The following is a 24,713-nucleotide window of genomic DNA, read 5'->3' on the forward strand; positions in this document are numbered from 1 at the left end:
GGGAAGATACCAGTAGCCCTAAATCTGGGCCCAGTAAAACCAGAAAACTGAGGGATGGGCACGTGTGGATGTTACCACTTCCAGGCACAGGTTCCTTGGCTGCATCAAATATCTATTTCTAGAAATGATAAAAGCAGGAAAATGAGGGGTTCAATATGACTTTTCCATTCCTTTACTCTTGAAAATAAACTCCTAATATACCCTCAAATGAAGGCTTATTAATTGATGTTTCATTGTTGATGATAATAACTATTATTTATTGATTGCTTATTATATATACCAGGTACCCTGTCATGTTTACATATCCTAATTCTTATAGAAACCTGTAAAGTTCTTCCCCCATTTTACAAGTGAGAAAGTCAGATACAGAGAGGTTAAGTAATTTTTCAAGTAAATGCTAATTGTTAGACATCAGTAATAAAAAGAAACAGAGCCTTTTAAATAATTTTCTAAACCAGTGGTAAAAACCAACTATTTTGTACATTTAATTAAAATAAACTTCGGGTTCTGTTCTTATTTGTGGAAATTAAATCCTGACTATTTGGGGATTCAGCACTTGTGATAAACCTTAGTAAGTTTTGGCTATAAATCCCAGAAGACTACTTTGCCTGGCATTAACTGCATTTTTACATAGAATTCTTTGAGAAATAATTCCATTGGCCATTATCTTTCCTTTCAGGTATTGGTTTTGTGTGTAAATTTCTTTTCTCCTGCTTTGCCTACGCTGTGTCCATAAATACAGTGTCAAGTGATCTGTCATAACACCTGGTTGGAATGGTTTCAGAAAATAATTATGATTGAAGAGTTATCATTTTTATTGTGTGACAGAATAAAGCAGTCACTAACAACTATATCATTCTAACTAAAAGCATTCTGTGTCATAGAGGCTTAAAGCCATCTTTGGGTTTCCAATCTGATAATGTTATCCAAAGGATCATTTTACATGATAATAATAAACATAATAATGCTGTATGGTGTTTTTTCATATTGCTTTAACTTTACTAATGTCACAGATTTCAAATGTAACTGGCTTAAATAATGCAAGTGATTTTTAGTACTTTTTGCCTTATATCTGATTTAGCGTCATGTTAACATAATGCAGTAATGGGTTTGGTTTTGGGTTTTTTTTTCTGTTTAGATGTTTGGAAACTGGACATTTGGCACCTTGGTTTTCACAGTCATGGTTATTACAGTCACAGTAAAGGTATGGTGCAGAGATTAGAAACATGAACACATTTTGCATCTGTGTAACACGTGGTATGTAGGTAGATAGTTTTCCCTTTTTACTTTTCCTTTTTCAGTCATGAATAATTTCATTGATTGCTATTTTAATAATTAATTTTAATTTTTGTAAAAAAAAAGAAAACTTCAAGTTCATTATTTTGGAAAGCCTTAGCTGATTTTTATGGTCAAGTAAAGGTTAACCCCACAATATTCATCTATGAAATCTTACTTCTTTGTATATAGACAACATGGGTTGTTTTAGGCCATGGAGTAGAGCATAAAGTACTCATGAAAATTTCAGTGCTGCTTCCTCATAGAAGAAAAACATTATAAACTTGAAATTGTTCAATTCCGTACTGGAACCTTTCATTAGTATTTACCTGCTGAGGGACTTTGCCATAGAAAGCTTAGGCACTTTAAATTACTACATTTTATTCTCGAATTTTACCTGAGAGGTTTAATTTAAGTAAATATTTATTATCTTGTATTAAGGATATAAAAAAAATTTTTTTTAGATGGCTTTGGAAACTCATTTTTGGACCTGGATCAACCATCTTGTTACCTGGGGATCTATTATATTCTATTTTATATTCTCTTTGTTTTATGGAGGGATTCTCTGGTGAGTGACTATGTTATAGTTTAATTATATTGATTCAGTTCTGTTTATTGTGATAGATTATATTATGAACAAATTCTGCTCAGAATAATTTTGATGAGATGGGTCTCATTGATAAGAAATTTACTTTCTTCAGTTGATCTTACTGATAGGGAGAAGAAAAATTAACAAATACTGAATATCGACTATATTTTACCTCTTTTCTTTGCAGGCCATTTTTGGGCTCCCAGAATATGTACTTTGTATTTATTCAACTCCTATCAAGTGGTTCTGCTTGGTTTGCCATAATACTCATGGTTGTTACGTGTCTATTTCTTGATATTGTGAAGAAAGTATTTGACCGACAGCTCCATCCTACAAATACTGAAAAGGCACAGGTAATCGTTCTTTATATATAGTACCTTTTAAAATTAGAATTGTTCTGTATCAACTGTTCTGTAACAATGAAAAGCTGTCATTAAAATCTGCTTATATTACAGAATAGGAAATTATCCATTCTTCTATCAAGTATTTTGCAAAACAAATATCGTTAAATATGATATTTTTAAGTTGTTTCTTATTTCTATTAATTTTGAGTCCTGACAAATTAATTTTTATTAATGGAACTCCAGATTTTTAAATATAAGACTATCAAGTAAAAAAAAAAAAAGACTACCAAGTTATATCCAGATAATAACAGTAAATATGTTTTAAGTAACATTATCACAGTGTTCTATCAGAGGTATATAATTGGGATATATAGCCATGTCTTTAGAAACATTAGAATTCTAATAATACTTTTTCAGGGTACATTGTTTTCAACAAGAGTATGAAATAAGTTCTTTAACCTAAACAATTTTTACAGAATGGATTTTTGTAAAATATATTTTCTTATTAAACATTTATCAATAAATATTAAGCTACAGCAAATATTAACAGTATATCACATAGTATGTAAGACATAGACTTTAGGGCCTGATAATTCTTAGTTCAAAACCCAGCTCTACCACTTGGTAGCTCTGTAACTTTAGGTCTCAGTTTCCTCATGAGTAGTAAAATTATGATAGAAATATCTATTTTATTACCTTTGTAATGAGGATTAAATGAAATAATGTTCAGTAACAAAGTAGATGCTCAAGAAATAATAACTATTAGTTGAATGTGCCATTTCATGTATTTGACTTGTACATGGTTGAGATTTTTTGACTTATGCAACATTGAGATTTTTTTTCTGCATGTTTGCTATATGCCAAGCAAATTTTATTTAAATTTTGAAAATTTAGTTGTATATTCAAAAATAGAATAACTGTTCCCTAAGTATTTAGTGATCTGAGTTAGGCTTCCTAAACGAGGTATTAGCTTTGATTTCACTTGATCATGTCAGCATTGCTTTAGCATTTATTTGCCTTGGTAACTCAGTACTAGCCAATATACATTTTAACACCATTGAAACAGCATAGGCCTCTTGAATCCTGAAAAACTTAATTCAAATACAGTTTTACCATTTGTAAAATATATGTCCCTAATCAAGTCACATCCCTTAGCCTCAGTTTCCTCTTCTGCAAAATCAGAATAGTAATTCCTACCTTATGTAATTGCTGAGATAATATAAGCACCCAACCCTGGGCCTGTATGAAGTGAGTCCTCAGTAGACGCATCATAACTGTAAGGACAATAAGGATGTTGCTCTATGATACTGATCTCCAAATGGGGCTAGAGAAATTTGCATAACTATTACTCTGCCTATGCATATATTTATATAAATATGCTACTAACTTTTCTACTTTGTCATATATTGCTTAAATATATATCAGATAGTTTTGCCTATATTTTTTCTAATCTTCAGGCAAATATTTAGAGTAAGAGAGTACTATTTTTAATATATTGTCTCTTATACTTTTTCTAGATCTTTAGGAATAACACATTTGTCTCCCCCTCTTGGACTATATAAAGTTATATTTCACCAAAATATATTAACTACATCACTTTTAAAGCTTAATTCTTTATAAAAGTAAATAATCAAGTTTATTTTCATTTATCTTTAGAAATCTACATTAGAGCACTTGCAAACTTAGGTGTATTTATAGAGCTTTCTTAATGATAAAAGAAAGTGATATTAGTTCTTGCTACCTTTTCTATAGCTTCTTTTTAAAGGATTACATAGGAAATATTTGTTACCTTAAAGTGGACCCTTAGACAAGAAAATGTTAAAAATACTTTATATATATTTTGGTTCTTTTACCAGAGATTAAAAGTGATTGAAAATGAAATGTGTGGTAACCTAATCATTTTTTCTGGGTGTGAAAGCTAATCTCCCTTTTGTCCCACTAAACTCACTTTTAAAATAACTTGACCCAGATAGATGTTCTATTGTGGTCTAATCCAAGGAGGAAATCTCTTCTTCCACTCAGAGATCTTCTAAACTGCTAAAAGGGTTTTTTGAGATTTTTTTCTTTTTTGCTGAAACAGTATATGGTCCGTTCATATCCTATGTGTGACATCATTCCTTTGCTACATGCAGTAGTATTTATTATTTCAGACTTATAGTATTACCACTGATTTTAAATGATCAGCTACTTCATTGTTTACCAAAAGTAGCAAGAAAAAAACATCAAAAAAAGAGTTGTCTGCATTTATTTTGAGCTGTTTTTCTCCAGAATAATCATGTGGTATTAAGAGTGAAGAATAAATTATTTTGATAAGAAAGCCAACAGCCCTACAAATGTCAGTCATGTATGTGTACCGTGTATGATATTTCCTATTCTTGGAGGAACAGATGTCTTTACAAAGTTTGTCCTGTGTCTGTCTCTTAGGTGATGAATACAGCTCACTGACTTGTTGTATGTACCATCCCTTTTCTGTCCACTTATAGATGTACTCCAACACAGTTGCTTTAAGTGACGAATTCATCGCACTGCAGCCATTGTCGAGGGCAAGGAATCAGCTGAGCAAACTTAGGTAGAGTAGGAGAAGTAGAACCTTGTTAACTCTTCTGCATGCTAAAGGTCAATGAAACAATATTTAAAGATGGGCAGAGGCATGAATTAAGAGTGGGGCATTTTTGTTAGCACAGCTCTGTCTTTAATTTGACCTTTATTAATATGTATATTAAAATTTAAAATATATATCCATTTCTTCTTTGAGAAGAAAATTCAGATGAAAATTCAGCATAACAGGACAGAGATCTGTATCTTATTATATGTTTTACACCTTAACTATCTTTTTATAGTACAATTCTAATGCTTCTGCTTGTCATATTATTTTCATAACTAAGGATGCTCCTGCATGTTGAGTAACTTAAGCTACAGAAATTCATCATAAAGTTTAAAGTTTAAGTTTCAGTTACTTGGAAGTGAGAGTTGCCCATTTTTTATCTTGCCTTATTTTTGCTGTAAGTACATGTGTGTATTTGTCTTTGTACACTGTAATGGCTGCTGAAGCATTTCATATCCTTGCTACTGTTTAGTGCATCTATAAATTGCACAATATATTTTGTATCTCTTAAACATATATCTTTATCTCCACAGACAGATCCATTCTGTCTGTTTCCACAAAAATAATAGTATAGAGATGTCTTTCAATAGAAGAGAATGAAAGCTTAAATCCTGAAACATTTGATATTAAGATACCAGAACTATTTATTAACTTTAACTCCAGTCTAATTTGAAGAGGAAAAATTACATAACTAAAAAAAATTTTTTTTTTAACTTTTGGCACTCTTCATTTTCTTACCTTGTCAGTATCTTGTGTATTCTTAATTATATTTAAAAAAATTTTTTTTATTCTAAAGGTTTCTATCTGTGTTCATTTGATCAAGCAAATGGCTTTGATGGAACATTGCTTAAATAATGTCTTACAGAACTCTATGAGTTCACAATTTTGAGCTGTTCCAAAGTTCTATCACACTTTTTGATTTTATTCTTATTATCATCTACAATTTTGAAATATTCTACTTTGAATTACAAAGGTGTAATATATGAATATAAAAATGGGTGTTTAAGTAATATATGAATATAAAAATGGGTGTTTAAGTTTAAATTTTATTTTTAAAACAAGAACTAAAATCAAAACAAATTGAGGATTTGTCTTCACCTTTGGTTGAGTCAAATACATGTAACACAATTCATCCATATGTGCCTTTGAACATCTAACTATTTAACTCTAAGATAATAGGAGAGCTTGTTATTTTTAAAAAACACCTGGCAAACTCTTTGGTCAAGTGAAGATAATTTTTGCATTGTGAATAATCCCACTGTTTTTATGAAATCATATTTTCATATATCGTATTGGCTTAAATCAAGCCATGTAGGCTTTTTTTTTTGTTTGGGTTTTTTTGCGTGTGTTTTTTTTTTTTTTTTTTTTTTTTTGAGCAATAATAGACTAAAAAAAAATGAGGTAAAAATACCATAAATTAGAGAGATCCTAGTTTCTGTAACAATATGATAAGGTAGTAAGCTTAATATTCATCTGTGAAAAAGCACAATGAGAACCAGATATACTGGTCAGGTTGCCTTTTCTGCAAGCCACTCTCCAATCAGGTAGTATATCAGGAAGAGAAGAGCCCTGGTGGGGAGACAGCAGGCCTGGGTGTTAGTGATACCCTTGGTCCTACTACTTATGTGTCCTAACCAAATCATTTCACCTCTCTGAGCCTCCAGGTTCTTCACCTATCAGGTAATCATTTTACATACTGTGGTCTCTTTATTTATTGTCAGCATCAGAGAACAAAAGGAAAAAATACTATGCTCAACCAAAGGCCAAGCAGAAATGCCAGTTGTTTAAATAAGCAGTGAGTGACCACTGGGTGGGCATTTGCCCATAGCTGCATGCAGGACAAGTGCTCACATACATCTATCTATTGATGCATCCTGTGAATTTTAAATACATCTTTTTTTTTTAATTGCATTAAACAATATTCCTGGCTGTGATCCATGGTAGTTTGTTTATTGTGACAAAGAGGAAGATTATGCAGATATAAAATATCCTTCAATCAGCTTAGTACTTCTTAAGAACCATTAACACAAAACTATTAACTTTTTTAATGGAAAAAACTCATTTTGAGTATTTTTCCATCCTCTGTGTTATAGGCAAAGCTATAATAATAGTAATAATAATAATAAGCTATCTTCACATAAGTTTATTGTACTCTTGAAACCAAGGACTTCTACTACTTAATTTTTTATACATGTAAGACAGTCATGGTAGCATTTTCTTGATAGAAATAATTGTTGGTCAGTCCTAAGACTGAGAAAACACATAATGAGGAAAAAATTTGTTTTTTATTCACTGAAGACATTTTCTTACAATTTAAAAAAGGCTCAGATTAGCATGGCTATGGAAACATACTCCCTAGAAGAAGAAAAAAAAAGTGAAGAATAAAAATTTGTGTAAATTAGCACTCACTAAAAAGATACATTTCAAATTAAGGATTAAATTAATTTTGTTGAATAAGTCAACCCACCCTACCCTTTACCCACATGTCTAGCATTTGAAAGGCCATGCGAGTGACCCTTCTACTCTGCTAAAGTTCACTTCTAGTAGAGACATCTTTTGAGAAGGGAGCGTAAGAGTTGTGAAAAAGGCAGACGTACCTTTACGATAAGAACCCTAAATCTCGATGGCAAGGAATTTAGTAGAAGAAATTGAATTTTATTGAAGGAAATCTGGTTTTAATCTAACTTTGTGCACTGGAAAATCATGGCTTAATTTTGTGTGCTTTGTTGTATTCCCCTTAAGAAGCTGCTGTTAGCTCTCTTTTGTGACAGTAAATGAATGTGGTATTGTATGAACATTCATTTGTGCCTCACAGATTGTGGATCCCAACTTGCTGTTTTGATTCTAAACCTATTTTACAGTGAAGAGTATTGTTCTGTAATATAAGACTTATTGCTTTTCTGTCCTTCCAGATGGAAGAAGATAAGGGTTCAGTCAGCTCAGCATATGAATTTGCTGAAAGCAAGCACAGAGGGGAGGACAGTAGGCACCTGCTAGCTGAGGCTTGCAGCCAGCAGGACAGTTCTTGCGTGCACTAGGTAGTACTGCGCTGGACCTTCCTGGGGACCTATCCGCTAAGTTCTCATACTTGGGGCATGCTATGGGAGAACTGGCCTGACTTTCAGTTTTTACTTTCCTAATCCTTCATTGTTCTTCATATGTTTACTGTTTTTGTTCACTTGTCTTCCTTTTTTGTGATCTTTACATTTTTTATATGTCCATCCCTGAATATTTTATTAGTCTTCTTTTGGAGTTAAACTGTGAAATCATACTTCACCTCAAATTCTAGCCTAGAAAGGTATTCTCACAACCTGTTGTTTATATTCAAGAAATTTCTTTTCACTTCTTTTGAAAATATGTCATGCTATTTCTATTATTTCTGAAGTCCGTTTTCCCATTTGAAGTGGCAATTATGTATCATTTTATACATCTTAATGTAGTTAGACACCAAATTACTTATCTAAATCTGGCTCTTGAGTTAAATGATCCAATGAGTGAGTGCTTAGACATGGTACTGAATAGTTTTCTGTTGACTAATATTCATCAGACTCTCACTTCTTATTTTTCATAAACTTTGATAGTTTATATCTTTGTAATAAAAAAAGTATGAATTGATGAGGACTTGATTCACTCACATCTTGAGGAGTCAATCCTAACAACCACTTCTAGACGTTATTGGAACATGTAAAATATTTTGATTGGTAGCAATTATGGATTACTTGCCATTTGTATATTATAATTACTGATCAGTAAGGTGCTATTGTCTCATTTGAGATAAAACATCATAAATGGTAAAACTTTCAAACAAAACTGCTTGAAAATTATAAATCTTAACTATATCATGGAATCAGAGCATAGAACAGATACAGTAATTTGAAAACCCTGGATTATTCTGGAAGACATATTTTTAAAATTAGATTCCTTCAGTGAACTGCCCTAAATGAAAAATTTTGAAGATTAACTATGTTGAAAATGTTGAAGATCAACTCTATTATTATTAATTGAAAAGAATTCAAAAGAATTCAGAACTTTTGTTTTCGGATGCTCTATATGATTATTTTTACTCTAAATTTATCTTGTATTTTGCTTTGATAAATTGGAAAAATTTTTAGTTTTTAAAATATGCCCTGGTTGAGCTGGGCAAAGAGGGGGAGCTGGCCTGGATTTATATTATTCCCTAGATAATCCACAAAGCAGATAATCCACTTGGGACCTGACTATACTAACCCTAAAAAACTATGACCTCTGTGTTAAAAGTTTCCCAAAGGGTCAAGTTCAAGTGAATATTTCATAAGACATGGATCTGGTACTGCTTTTCTTTAATATGTCCATTAAAATGTATAGTACAGTTGAGAGATAGGTTCCTAGAACGCTCCTAATAACGGGCCTTGTTATGGTTACTTTTACAAAAGGTTGATGAGTGAAAATATCTCATCATCCTGTGATAGTTGGTCCTTCTTCCTATAAACAAGAAGCTAGAAGAACCCTGAAACCGTGAATATGACTTTAGTAAAATTGTATTACCCTGACCTGCAATTTCTCCTGCTTATCACTGAATTTTCATTCATTGAGTGAAGTATACCTTGAATATATTTCTTATATATTTCTGCCTTTGGCATATATTTTGAAATAAAAATCACTTCAAAAAAGTAAGTGTTATATATAATATCCCTCTTCTGTTTTTTTCTGTCTTGACATGGCAGTTGTTTCCTCTAATGGAAAGGTGGTCAGCCTTGCCAAATCAGGCAGAGGTTGATGCTGAGCCCTAAATGTTGTCCTGGGTTAGGACCTCCTAGTCATCTCCCTCCACTGTGACCTGCCTCTTTGGCCTCCATTTTTTTGTCGTTTCTTTCCCTAGATTCCTGGCCTGCTCTGGATGCTCTCTTTTCAACTATACCTAGCAACTATAGGGATATCAACAGACTGTTAAGGCCGTTGACCTTTCTCATTGTGGACCTGGATGCTAAGCCCCAGACCTGAAACTTGCCATCACCTATGGCAAAAAAAAAAAAAAAAAAATTGAATAGTTTCAACCAACTACAAGTCACCTTCCTCTTCTGTGACAAAGATACTTACATCTACTCTCTCATTTAACAAAGTGAACTATAAAAGGAACAGAAAACTTTAATGGCCTGGATTCGGTTTGCCAGTAAAAGCTATACTTTCCTGAATAAAATTCTGTGAAAAATAGAATTGAACATTTAAAAAAAACTACTAATAAGGCTGCCATGAATAGCAAGACCTGCATGTATACCTGATAAATACACCACTTTACAAAATTAATGTTATTTTCAAATCTGTGCTGACTTATTTGAGCAAAATCTGGAGGTTGAAATGAAGAAAAATATTATGATTCATACTTAGAAAACTGATTTTTTTTCCTTTTCTCTTTTTTTTTTTTTTTTAAGAAAACTGAATTCTTAACATTGGCTATACCATGGTTTAGTTCATTAATTAGTGCTATTCTGATTTACCCTCTCCATTAAAATTGGTGATTATACCATTTTTTGCAGATACTGATACTCTTCTTAAACTTCAGATTTTGTTATTTATGTAACCACATCATTAAAAGGGGGCCTCAGTTCTTTCTGAAACTAGAATAAACCAAATTATTAAAATAACCATACCCGATAAATGTAATTCTTTTTTTTTTTAAGATTTTATTTATTTATTTGACAGAGATCACAGTAGGCAGAGAGGCAGGCAGAGAGAGAGAGAGGAAGGGAAGCAGGCTCCCTGCTGAGCAGAGAGCCCGATGCGGGGCTCGATCCCAGGACCCCGAGATCATGACCCGAGCTGAAGGCAGAGGCTTTAACCCACTGAGCCACCCAGGCGCCCCTAAATGTAATTCTTATTATATGCTTATTTTCATAGTTAAATTTAGGCAACATGTACAGAAATCTCCTCTCTGGAGATCCCTAAAAGACGGTATGGAAGTACTTATAACTATCTTCCGAAGTTGTTTATTTTCCTTGAGGAAAAGGAAAGAGGGGAGAGAATATAGAGGAGTGAATGTGAGCTTTTGAGGCATGTTTTGAAGAAATGGGCCTTGAGTGAAAGATAGCAGTCTTCTAAATGTCATTGCTAATCAGCTACCTCTTGCAATTCTGAATAATGAGTTGAAGCTATTTGTTTTAAGGGTTGTTTTAAGGGTTTTATTATTCTTAACCAAATTTGGAAATCAGTACTTTTTGACGGCTTTTGATTTCACATTAAAAAGAAAAACATTTCCTTGTACACATTTTTTTTTCCCCATAATTACAGTTTCCAAATATCTCCTTTTAGGCTATACAAGATTCTCACTTTGATTATATATTTATTATAAAACTGTTTTAAAGACAAAAGAACAAATATGGTTAATAGTTGAATAATTCTTATCTAAATTTAAAAAGACTTGATTTGGGGCGCCTGGGTGGCTCAGTGGGTTAAGCCTCTGCCTTCGGCTCAGGTCATGATCTCAGGCTCCTGGGGTCGAGTCCCGCATCGGGCTCTCTGCTCAGCAGGGAGCCTGCTTCCCTCTCTCTCTCGGCCTACCTCTCAGTCTACTTGTGATCTCTCTCTGTCAAATAAATAAATAAAATCTTTAAAAAAAAACAAAACTTGATTTGATTTGATAGGTAGGAGGTCATAGGAAAGACTAAATAATTTAAAGATGTATGATAATTTTCTAACATCTAGAGGATTCTAGAAAGATAGGAGATAGAAGTAGAAGCACTGGAAGAAATTTTTAAATGTTTCCTAGCACTGGTATGAAAATAATGGAAATAAGAGCACTGAGTCAGAATTTATTTCAAAAGGTAAGTTGTAGAAAGATGTAAGTTTTTATTAGCCATACATAATTATGCTGAATCTCCATAGTAGTTTTGCTTGGCCGCCCTTTCAGCTCTAAGATATGTGGTCATTCCTGGGAAGATGTGGTAGAGAGTCTTACCAATGAATCAGAATTTCTGGTAAATTAAGGTGCTGCCAGATAGGGTCCCATTCCCATTGCTTTGCTTTTTTTCTTATCTAGTATTTATAAGCAGTCAAAAAAAAAAAAAAAAAGGAAGAAAGAAAAAGAAACACACACAAAAGGAATAATTCCTTCTCCTTACTTTGAATGAAATGAGATTTAAATGCTCCACCCTTTTCCTACTCCCACTTAATTGGCAGCTCTGGCTGCATGTATCTGGCTGGTCTCCCAGGTCCTGAATATGAGATCAAAGATATGTATATGAGAAAGTGATAGAGCTTGGAAGTTTGCTGGAGAACAGTGTAGTTTTTTTTACATAAATAGCAGCTTTACAGAAGCACAGTTAACCAGCATTCGGCATTTTTAAAGCAGCTGGGGGTCTTTTTCTTTCTAGAGAAAAAAAGGAAATATATTTTTGCTTAGTTCAAAAGGTCATCTTAAGTCATTTCTTTATAATATTTTTGATATTTCGAGATGTTTACTCTCTCTGGGATTGTCCACGTATTAATACCTGTCCTGAGATTTTAAAGTGAGAAGTAATGAGTGCAAAGCAACATAATTACCTAAAGTCAGATCCAGACCTAAGCTGTGTTCTGGGCATATGTGGTCACTCGAATGCTGCTGACCTTACGGATTTCATCTTCAGTGAATCCTTGAAAGTTGAGCTCCAGCTATACAAGCAAAACACAAGTTGTTAAATTAAGAAGTACCAGGCAAACTCCTTGCTGTCTATAGTTTCTGGTTTAGTTTAGTGTTCCCCAGCCAAATGTGAAAGACCAGTTTGTTGTTTTCTTGTCTTCTTGTTTTTAATTTCCAGTCCATGATGGACCATTTCTTTGGGAAAATACAATAAAAATGAGTTACAGTTACCCTTGAACAATGTGGGGGCTAGGGGTGCTGACTCTTCGTGCAGTAAAAAATTCAGATATAGGGGCACCTGGATGGCTCAGTGGGTTAAGCCTTTGCCTTCGACTCAGGTCATGATCTCAGGGTCCTGGGATCAAGTACTGCATCCGGCTCTCTGCTCAGCAGGGAGCCTGCCTCCCCGTCTCTCTCTGCCTGCCTCTCTGCCTACTTGCAATCCCTCTCTCTGTCAAATAAATTTAAAAAAAAAAATCAGATATAACTTTTGACTCCCCAGAAACCTAGCTAATAGCCTACTGTTTACTGGGACTCTTATCGATAATACTAAAGTACCAATTAACATGTATTTTGTATCTTATAGGTGCTTTATGCTCTGTTCTCACAATAAAGTAAGCTAGAGAAAAAATCAAAAGGAAGAAAGAATATATTTATAATACTGTATGTGTATTTGTTGAAAAAAATTTATGTGTAAGTGGACCTGTGCAGTCCAAACCCATCTGGTTTAAGGGTCAAACTGTACTAGGAAATTAAATTTAAAAGATATTTAAAATAAGCCCTGATTTAAAATTATTATTAGATTCAACAGTTATAAAAGTATTGTCGAATTGCCATAAAATGTTTTAGTCTCTTATTCATACAGACCAGAAATACTTATCTCCTCATAGGCCAGTAACAAATGTTTTTGGACCAGCACTGACCCATGGATCACACTTTGAGTCACACTGGTCTTTTTGGAAAGGGGCAAGTGTAACAACTACTTTCTTACACTTAGGCTAAACATGTGCTGAATACACATCATACTTTTCTACCCACACATAATTACTCATTCTCTTTGCTTAGCCTAGAATGCCCTTTCTTTCCCATCTCCAGCTACTGAAATCCCACCCAGTCTTTAAAATGTGTTTCAGATGCTCTCTCTTTCATCAACTCTTTCATGCCCTCCCACCAATACCAACAACAACAGCTGGGTTTGAGCCTTCCCTCCTCTTTTTTAATATTTGTATTCAGCCTCATTACCATAATGATAAGAAGGCAGTATAAAGGCATGATAGAGAGATTTGAGCTCTGGAATTAAAGAAACCGAGACGCAAGCCTCAGCAGGGTGATCTTGAACAAATTCTCAACTTCTCTAGTTCTTCATCTGTAAAATGCTTCTGAATATGGTGCTTACCCCAAAACTTTGTTGTAAGTTTTCAGTGAGAATAATCCATGAGAAGCATCTTACATAGGAACTGGCACATACATAGTAAACATTCCATTAATGTAACTGCCATTATTTGTTCCTGACTTATCTCCCATCCTATTAACTCACTAGATTGCCATCCCCTCTAGGAACCAGCACAGTGCCTTGCTTAATAAATACAAGTTGAGTCTAAGAGCTCATACCATTAAGTTATGCAAACAATCAGGGTAATAGAATCCAGAGAGAGATTACTGATAGTTGGAGAGGTGAGGGAGGTTTCATGGAGACGATAGTATTTAAACTGAAGTAGGTGTAGGGGTCAGCATTCTGACCATAATTGGTGACAGGCCCTGAAATATGCCTGAAGGCAAGGAACACTGCACTGGTTGGCTATGTGAAGACTGTACAGAAGCATTGGGAAGTTGAGCAAGAAAGGCAGACTGTGGTCAGGTTATAAAGGGCCTTAAGGTCCCCTTACAGTATTGTACTTCTACCTTGAGCATGTGGGATCTTTCAAGTCCTGCTTCTGTAGAGGGTGATTTTTGAGATGGAGGAAACTAGAGCCCAAGGACCCAAGGAGAAAACTGGGAGACATGTAAAATTTCCTAAACTATTCTTCTGGATATTAATGTTCTTCCTAGTCTTGATTGATTCCCAGGGGCAAGATTTTACTAGGGAAAAAAAATACAATTTGAGAATTGCAGTATGTCTAACTCTCCTCCTGGAGACTGACCATGTGTCCTGATTTATTGACAGTCCTTTACTCAATAAGTCTGTTTAGACCATCATTGAAATAGTGTTTCTGAAACTTAATTGGCCACAGAACTTTTTTTCATGAGACATCTGTAAACATCTCTCAAAAAACAGTTTAAGAAACGAACATAAATAGTCCTAAGCCAAGGATATTGTAATGAAAGAACAAGTAAAATTTGGCTGTTTCTCAGTGCTCAGCAGACCTTAGGACATTGGGACAGTTAGGTCATTGCCAGACGGGAATCATGTTGTCTCACACTGCTTGCTTTTAGCAGGATTACTGTAAGCAGGTATTTTGCAGGATTTCACCCGTTCCTTATATTCTGAGCGCCAGTTTATTTATGTTCCATCATATCCGTCTTCTGTCCATTGTGCGCGTCTCCACAAATGTCCCCTGTTGTCACGCCCACACTCAACACTTGGTGATTCCCAACCTTTGTGAATTGCAGCACTCTAACAAATCTATTTTTGTTCTCCTTCCTCTATACTTTCCAAAGATTTGTTATACAGTATGTTATATATGTAAAGGAAAATGAATGAAAAACAGTTTAAAATTATACCCCCTGAGAAATTAAGGAGTACACCTGACCATTTCAAAACCAAGGTTGGGATTCATTGGGCTATGTGATCATACCATTTCTTCCCCTCATTTTAACGGGATTAAGATTATTAGTAGCATTGGCTTTAAGTTATTTTGCTGGGTTATTTATGCCTGAATCAGTATGACTCTTGCATACCTTCAGAAATTAATGAAAATAGTAGTAAGTCATTTGTTTAGTGGACTTCAATACAGTAAGTTAAATTAATCGGTAAATTTTTTAAAAGCAAGGTAAGCTGATTATGGGCATAATTGGCACTTAGTAATTGCTTAGCAAGTTTAAGATAAATGATGCTTTTTTCAAGGATAATTATAAAATTATAATAAATTTTTGAGGATTACTTCAGTGTATATATGTAGAGTGCTTAGAACCCAGCACATAGAAAACATTACATAAGTATTTGCTACAGTTGTTGTTGGTGTTGTTGAAGATTGGGGTTAGGTCCTGCCTGGTTATCATTTCCCAGTCTTCAGAATGGTTCACACTCCGTTTTTCTCAATTGCTAGACATTTTCATTGAAATTACAGGAGCATTTCACCTAAACAAAAACTCAAGAATTAGAATTCATTGAGTTTGAGTGGTTGATGTAAATCATTTTGGCTGTAATAAATTATTAAAATGAGACATTAAAATCCCAAATCTTTATAGATTTAAATAAAAGCCAGCTACTTATTTTTATATAATTATTTTATTCTTTTAATTTAGGACACAGTGCCTTTTAAATATTTTTGTATATTAGTCTTAAAGCCTTCCATATATTTTCATATTATAGAAAACATTTATATACATTATTTTTGGTCTTAAAGTGCTTGTTGTCTTTTTTTTTTTTTTTAATGCTTTTTGGAAATCCAGATCTATAAATAACTAATTTTTTTCTGCTTTAACTCCTCCAGCTTACTGAAACAAATTCAGGTATCAAGTGCTTGGACTCCATGTGCTGTTTCTCAGAGGGAGAAACAGCGTGCGCATCTGTTGGAAGAATGCTGGAACGAGTAGTAGGAAGATGTAGTCCAACCCATGTCAGCAGGTGTGAAATTTCTCTAAGTAGCCTTTGCTGCAGATGAGTGTCCTGTAAACTGGAACAGGATGAACCTGCGTCTCTAGATACCTAATAAATCAGCAGCTGGTTTTACCAACTGAAGCGGGAGGTGTGCTATTTATTAGCACTCTTTGATGGTAGATTTCACTTTGCGGTTTTGGGGTAGGGGGCTCTTTCACTAACAAAGGAAGAGAAAGCACCTTTGAAGAGACTTCATCTAATGAACAAAAATTTTTGCTTTGCAGTCTTTCTATAATGTGTGTATATGATACTTAGTTTTTATAACTTTCTTTTTTTGATTATATCTTATATTACTGTTTTATTTTCTGTATTTTTTTTATTTGTTTGCTTTTTGTATTTACCAAATAGTCTACACATAATAGTAAAATCAAAGGATTTTGCTTTTCTTACTCTTCATGTATATTTTCTGGTCATCCATTTGAGACTCTAAGGTATTTATAAACACAGAAGGTTGTATTTCTGCTCTCTTATACCATTTTATCTCTGTAATGAGTTTTTTTAAATGAGTTGTGATTTTTTTTTTTTTAACTTGGTGTTCACGGTCTAATTAGAAGTTTATAAGTTAGAACAGGCATGTTAAATTATGGTTTAGAGGAATCTTAGCATTTCTGTCCCCTCCTAAATCTATTTCTTGAATTAGGTTTACCAGTGCTTGCTTTTGTGGATCATAACAGAAAATGCCATGTTTTGGTAAATGCCACTTAAATTTATTTAAAAGTGAAATGGATTCATTTCTTCATATAGTTTCCAAGAGACATATTATTATTCAGGGGACATTAAGAAGTAGAAATAACTTTTTTCATGCTTTGATGTTCTTTTTTTTTTTTTTTAAGATTTTTATTTATTTATTTGACAGAGAGAGAGATCACAAGTAGACAGAGAGGCAGGCAGAGAGAGGGGAAGGGAAGCAGGCTCCCTGCTGAGCAGAGAGCCCGATGCGGGACTCGATCCCAGGACCCTGAGATCATGACCTGAGCCGAAGGCAGCGGCTTAACCCACTGAGCCACCCAGGTGCCCTGCTTTGATGTTCTTAAGATGAATTCTATCATATTCCTAAAATGAGAGCAGCAGTGCACCAGTGTGCGTGAAGAGTTATAGATGGGCAAGGATAGATAGATGTACATTGTCCACCATGTACCACATGAATAATCACTTTCTGTGTGTGCCGTGGCATGGAAAAGGTTGGATAATACCCCAGGGTTAGGGACTAGAGGATGGAGGATGAACTATTATTACCTTCTGATAAAATAACTTAATATTTGCTTAGATTTTGTTTTTAAAATGAGTAATTATCATTCATGTATCATAAAATTCAGGTAACACTTATTGGCAAACTTATTAGTTCCCACTTTGCCTTTAGTTATGGCTGAGTCTTTAAGGTACAATTGCATTTATAAATAACATTCTTTAACATCTGTGTTTTCAGTCTCCATTTATTGATTATAACATGTGATCAAAAATATTTCCATAGTGCCGTGGTATCATTTTGTAGTACTTTTATTCTATATAAAAGAATTACTATGAGCAGTTAAATTTATTGGGACTTACGTATTTTGACTTAAACAATTGTATTATAAAATGCATTACTAGAAAGCAGCTCCGTCATATACCCAGGCCACCAAGTTTTCCAAATGAAGTTTCAGAAGGACCTACTTTATAGTATTATTTTACTTATTAAGACAGCTTTACTATTTAGGATTAAAGTGGGAGTTAGACTAAGAGACTGCTATAGAATTTCCACAGAATTTTTTAAATTTCTGCTTCAACAGGAAGTTCTCTTTAAAGTATACATCTTCACTAACTATTAAAAAACTGTAATTAATTTTAAATAAGCCAAAAATGTTTTTTTGCTTTATATATATTCTCATTGTTTGAGATCCATTATTCAGGTAATATGCCCCCATTTTTATACTGCATTATCCCTTTGAACCTGTCCCTGGAAATAGGAGATTTATTTCAGCACATTCTCCTATCATCTCTACTTTTTTTCACTTAAAATTGTATAATAATATTTTCTTTTGTAAGATTTTATTTTTTATTTTTCTAATAAAATGTTTAACAGTATTATCTTATTTGACAGACTATAAATATCTTACCAGTTTTGTCCAACATCTCAGGTCATATTATTGGTTAGTACTGTTGTTATCCTCCTTTTTTCCCTCAAGTGAATAATTTAAAAAGTCTTTTAAGATCTGTTCAGTTTTTTCCTAGGGGATAAAAATCATACAATATGAAAAACCACTTGGTGCTTTTCCAAGGACTATATGGAAATTGCCATATATCCATTAACATTATCTTTAAAATTTGAAAGTCATTTTGATATGTAGAGTTTTGTTTTTTACATATATTTGTATTAGTGAAAGACTTTTGGCATTTCTGTTTTGATTTTGGAACAGCCTTTATTCTACATTTCTGTTTCATGTCTAACTTAAAAGGTGAAGCAAGACTAATACTTCTGTTACAAGATGTAGAAGCCTTTGGATATTTGTTCTATTAACCTATTAAACCTAAGAGGTAACAAGCATCACTTGAGAAATACAACTAGGGCTTTCATATGCACATTATTCCACTGATTAAAAACTTTTACCATGCAGGCACAAAAATTGTTACATTTTATTAATTGATGTTTTCAAAGGAATATGCCATATTGCAGGCTTTGTTTCAAGTGTAGCATCATGATGCTATATGAAGGATATGCCATGTCGTACACTAAAGGCTGTACTTAAGCAATAAATGATTTTCTTTATGCGTTTTACCAACAATTACTTTATCCTAATCAAACCTATTTTCTAAATAGAAAGGACTTAATAGTTAATATGTAGGTCCATATTTAATGTTCAGTCAAATATGACATTTATCATATGAATGCACATGCATGCTTTGAAAGATAAAAAGAAACCTTAACTAATAAAATTCTCCTGTGTAAGCAATTGTTGGAAAAGAGGAAAAACTAATATAAAATATTGGCAATTTGGGAATGGAAACTTGACTCCTGATAATTAGGGTGTTGGGAGTTACGTTTTGTCATATCTATCTAAGCATACTTTTTCTTGGATAAATACTTTTAAGAAATGTTCATAGACTCATTTCATTCATTTATTTTATAAATACTGTCTGCTATGTACCAGTTGCAGTTCTAGGTACTAAAGAGAGATGGTAGTGAACAGGCCCTTTCTTAAACTGCAGCGTTTAAGGTTTTCTGGAAACTAATAAAATTAGAGAATTTGTGAACTACCAGTATAGTTGTAGCTTATTTGTGTTCCTCTTTGCCAACTTTGTAAAATTTCTAGGTTCCAAACTTCATTATCACTGTGCTTGCTTAATTGATTTAAACTTAAACTATATACAGAACCTCAAGGAAAACAGTGGATATTTGATGAGTGAATTTAAGTCATTTTAAATGCTAGTCTCGTCCTCTAACGTCTTTGTTTAGGAAAATGGAAACCCTGGAAAAAGTTACATAAAATGTATTTATTGTTTAGTACTTTTAGTCCTTTAAGAAAAGCCACCTTTGACTTGGAAATCCTGATACTGTCCTTGAAATGGGTTAGGCTCTTGTAAGCATGGAAGACTATTTCTGGCCTTGAGTTATTTTAGCTTAAGTTACTAGAGCTGCAAATAAAGCGTTATGTAATTAATTGCTTATAGGCCTTATTATTCAGACAGTAGTTAAATTTTCCAGACCATTGAAGGTTTATTTGTTCTCAGTTAAGTGAAAACCCTACTGAGTCTCAGCTGTCTTTGATACCTATTGAATAAACCATTTACTGCATTCAAGCTAATTATGCTAAAATCTTTAGAATAGAATTTATAGCCGAAAAGAAATAGTATAATATAATATGAACATATTACCATTTCATTCTAAAGCTTTTGGTAAGTGGAATGTATGTTTGCTTCTGTAATGTCAAAATATAGCCTAGTTGCTTTTCAGTAAAACTGGTTGTGCATAACTCTTATAACATACTTATTTTTTATTGTATTGTTAAGATTTTAAGAGCATCTCCTGCTTTACTACTTACAGAAATTGTTTTAATGCTAATGAATGTCTGAATTTTGGCTAACATTTTATATAATGACTAGAGCATTATTTTTTCCAAGTTTTTGTATTATATAAATAGACTGGTCATTCAAGGCTAGTATGAGAACTTCTCCTAGCTCTTAAAAATGAATCAATACATGATTATTTTAATATTCAAATTGCATTTTTGATCCTTAGTTTTAGAGTAAATTTTTGTCTCACTTAAAACATAGGTACTGGTGAGCCAAACTTTTCTCTTATTGTTACTTTAGATCTTGGAGTGCATCGGACCCTTTCTATACCAACGACAGGAGCATCTTGACTCTCTCCACAATGGACTCATCTACTTGTTAAAGGGGCAGTAGTACTTTGTGGGAACCATTTCAACTCCTTTCCTAAAATTCAGTGTGATCATCCTGGTAATGGCCACACTAGTTCTGCAGAATTACTTTCTAAAATTTCTCAAGTATTTCATACCCACTCAGAGTTATAATGGAAAACAAATAAAAAGCATTAACATAACCCCCTTTCAACCCCTTTCATTTAAATCTGAACGTGTTAGAATTTGTGAAAGAGACATTTTCTATCTCTTTGGCTTGTCCCTCATGCTTATGGGACTCCTAATGGCATTTCAGCCTCTTGCTAAGGCCACTATATTTTAATATCAAGGTAGAAAAGGGAGGTAATTGCTAGTTAATTGTATTTTTTAGTATTAGTTTGGTTATCGAGACTTCTATTCAAATCTGCTTCTGTAAATTATGCTGAAAAGTTTGCCTTGAAAACTCTATTTTTTTATTAGAGTTATATTTGAAACTTTTCATGCGAAAAGTTAATGTGAATAGAAAGGAATTTTGGTCCCTCGGTGACCCATGTTGTTAATTCTTTAGTGCTTTCTAAGTTCACACAGCAAATTAGGAGAATGCATTTCCCATCATTATTTACTACATTGTGGGTATAAATATATACCAAAACCAAACTTCTCTAAATACTATAACACAACTAGTAAAGTTAAGCATATACATGCAAAAAAAATTATATATATAAATCAGGAATCAAGTCCATTCACCAAATTTCAAGTTGATGTTTACTAATGTTTTTGTGATGGAATACAAAGAACCTATAGTGGATAAATTATATACCATTAGCATATTATTATTTAATGTGTTTATCACTGGATCTTTTGCATGCTTTAATCTGGTTAATATATTTAAATTTGCCTTTTTTGTCCTATCTGAAAGCTCTGTTTATAGTATTTTATGACACTGTTGTAAAGTTCGACTATATCAATAAAAAACAAGTTTGGACAGTATTTAAATATTGCAAATATTTTTAATCATATAAATCAAAATATTAGGGTAATTAAAAAGATAAGAGCCTCTTTCTGTGGCTAATTTAGAATTGCTCTTGCCTTTCAGTAAGCTAGCATTTAGAATAAAGGATTTCATGTAAGAATCCTGTTATTTTTAGGTTAGTATATGTTATCTAAGTTACAGTAGACTACCACAGTAAGGTGAAATCTGTCCAGTGTCCCATTACAAGGTATATTTCAGGCATGCCTACAGGATGTAAATGAAACAAAGTTTAAAATTCTAAATCAAGGGGTAATGGCAACATAAATTAAAATGCTAAGAATGATTAATCAGGTACATATTGCTGTATTTCAGTACTTAATTGCCATCCTGAGTTTATCATATGATCAATGTTGTCATTTGTTTTGGTAAAAAGTAATGTCATTTTAAAGTTTGGAAATGATTATTGGCTAAAGAGCTTACCAAGCTCTAAGTATATGATTATGTACATATACATATAAATTGTATGGAAATGGTTAAATAAGGTTTTCTAAAATTTTCTCTTCAGAATATAATTCTGTAGATTTATTCTTCAATCTTCCACCTCTTTCCCATCTCATGAATATAAGACTTCTGGAATTGGGCTGGTAGGGAAAGAATGGTAGAGTCAAGAATTAAGAATTTACCTTATTTGCTGATAAACTTTTTAAGTTTTATTTTCTTGCTAACATAACGTTTGTTTCAATAATGCAAGGATATTAGATTATGAATTTCAGCTTAAATATTAATGTTCATTAATAGCCCTTCTTTAACTTAGATATTCCAAAATTGAATTTAGGAATATACTATGATTCTGGCAATACATTAAAGGGATTATACAGTGTACAATGTATACATTTACCAATTCATGTTCCAGAAGAGGAAATATTGCAGAAAATATTCAGTTAGGGTAGTTTAGTGGAAGATAACTCAGAATTTGTTTTTTCTTAGAATGTCTTATAAAATATTTATATAACAAAATGACATGTAATAGTCCTGCATTACATCTTCCTTAACAGTTTACAGTGTTTATTTGCCCTTGACCAAATTGACTACTGACATTAGAGAAGGACCACAAAACCATCAAGCACTCTCTGACCAACTGCAGCAGTAGAGGTCAGCCAGTCTATATGGTGCTGAAAGTGGGATTGATGTAATTGTCTGCATTGACTATTTAAAGTTATTTAAGAACTTTATGTCAAAAAAAAGTAGATGGCATATACTGATACGCTCATCTTACTCTGTTGAAAACCTCTTTTTAAAGGAAAGTTAAAAGAGCTTTCTTCAGTTTATTTAAGAAAGTAACTATTGTCTATAAGCTTTAAGTAGTTTTCTAGTGCTAATACTCATATCTTAAAACTTATTATTTAGCCAGTAATCACAAAAAAAGTCCCCTTTGCATATTTCCTTAAAATTCTTCGGAAAGTATGATGTTGGGAATTAACTCTTAAACCTGCCAAAACCAGAGTAACATGCTACGTGTGTTTTTACTAATTGATGGTTTCAAATCTATTTGCCTCACTTTCTTACCTTTACCTACCTAGTCTGAAGGCTATAGCCCTGAGGATAGTAGCAAGCACCAAGATGGTTTTTGAAATTGCCCATCAGCTGTTTTAAAAGATAACTCATTATCCTCCTCAGTGTTAGCAAGCAGTAGGTTCACCTTAGGAGGATTATAGTATGGGCCAGGAGAACTACAGCTACTAGGCTTGCCATGGAGTTGAGAAGAAAGAAGGGGAGAATTTACAGTTTGAATCTCTCTTAACTACCTTCCTTCTTGGGTCTCAATCTCCATGATGTCCACAGGTTTCCCAGACCTAATCCAAACTCTGGCACTATTCTGAGTAGGAGATTAAACTGAGGCAAATCACCGCATCAGGAAATTTCTTTACTCAGACCAGGCCATTCCTGCTGTAAGACTGTGAATTGTGGAATTGGGCTTGTGTGGGAAGCTTGAGACTCCTATCTGATAGGCAGAAGTCAAAGCCACTAAAAAAATTTACAGTTAATACCAAAAACATTTTAAATATGCTACTCTGAGAAGTTATTGGGGGCAGGGAAAATCATCTATGCTTGTGTTTTCCTGTAAAGATCCCATTGAAGTAGGATATAAGGAGGTATTCATAAAACAAACCACCAAAGAGTTATGTAAAACTTGTTTTATTAATTTTGGTCCCGCTTCTGAGACATTTTTATTTCTATCTTGAAATGAGTCATCTATTTTCATAAAAATAGAACATTATTAAAGTGCTATTTATGTGAGAACACTTGAATGATTTTCCTACAAAAAAAAATAGATCACAACTAATGATATGTTTGTATTAATGGTGATTGTTAGATTTTTATGGGGAATTAGTAGCTGGAAATACTCTAGCAACACTTGGTTTAAAATCGAGGACCTCAGACACTGTGGCTGTCTAATAAAATCCTTTAAAATTTCTCTGCATTGTCAGTAAGTGTAGTTACTTATTGTATAGCTCTCAGTAATTTTTTAAAGTTTATGAAATTATATTTATTGAATAAAAATTTTCATACAAAATTAAAAGTGGTTTTTTTTCATTTTTCATTCTTTAAGCATTTTAAGCCTCTCTCTGCTTGTCACAGCTAACATTGCCAAAAACTTTTTTGATGGAATTGTATTACATTTACCCTCCATATGGTACAGGAATGCTATTACGCCATTCACTGACTCCACTGTCAAAAATCTGTAAGTTTTTGGTTTACCCGGATTTTATAGATCAGTACAGCTCCTAAAAAGGGGCCTGATAGAAATGTCCCAGCTGTAAAGACCAACACACTTCAAGTCATCACTCATGAAAAACCAGCCAATATGAACTTGGAAATGAAAATATGTGCTTTTTAAAAAATACTGCTGATATGATGTCTATTTTCATATAAAATATTCTGACCTCCTAATGACAATTATTTTTCTTTATGCTTTCTCAGTTACCATTTAAAGCACACAAAACTGTTTAATATATGTTTATTATAAGGTAAGCTATTACATTTGCCCAAGTGTTATATATGCAAAGAGTGACAATGTATGATATATTTTTTTTACTTCTGAAATCAAATCATATCCTGGCATATAAATAATACCCAGACATCTGTTTTTATTTAAAAAGTAGCTGAGGGTTTAGACT

At 33.1% G+C, this 24,713-nt stretch overlaps 1 protein-coding gene across 2 annotated transcripts in view; it reads left to right on the top strand.

The window, feature by feature from the left end:
* ATP11B (ATPase phospholipid transporting 11B (putative)) overlaps positions 1-21,551 on the top strand; it is a 115,245-nt gene extending 93,694 nt beyond the window's left edge. Inside the window, exons 26-31 of one of the 2 annotated variants that reach the window (XM_047731340.1) lie at positions 1,139-1,204; positions 1,740-1,843; positions 2,052-2,217; positions 4,692-4,777; positions 16,058-16,191; positions 20,515-21,551. In XM_047731340.1, the coding sequence (XP_047587296.1) occupies positions 1,139-1,204; positions 1,740-1,843; positions 2,052-2,217; positions 4,692-4,777; positions 16,058-16,160 (525 nt within the window). In that variant the 3' untranslated portion in view covers positions 16,161-16,191; positions 20,515-21,551. The remainder of the gene's footprint in view (positions 1-1,138; positions 1,205-1,739; positions 1,844-2,051; positions 2,218-4,691; positions 4,778-16,057; positions 16,192-20,514) is intronic. The other variant, XM_047731333.1, reaches the window with a different exon arrangement.
* The last annotated feature ends 3,162 nt before the right edge of the window (positions 21,552-24,713 follow it).

This window comes from Lutra lutra, chromosome 1 (genome assembly GCF_902655055.1).
Source record: "Lutra lutra chromosome 1, mLutLut1.2, whole genome shotgun sequence".
NCBI lineage: Eukaryota > Metazoa > Chordata > Mammalia > Carnivora > Mustelidae > Lutra > Lutra lutra.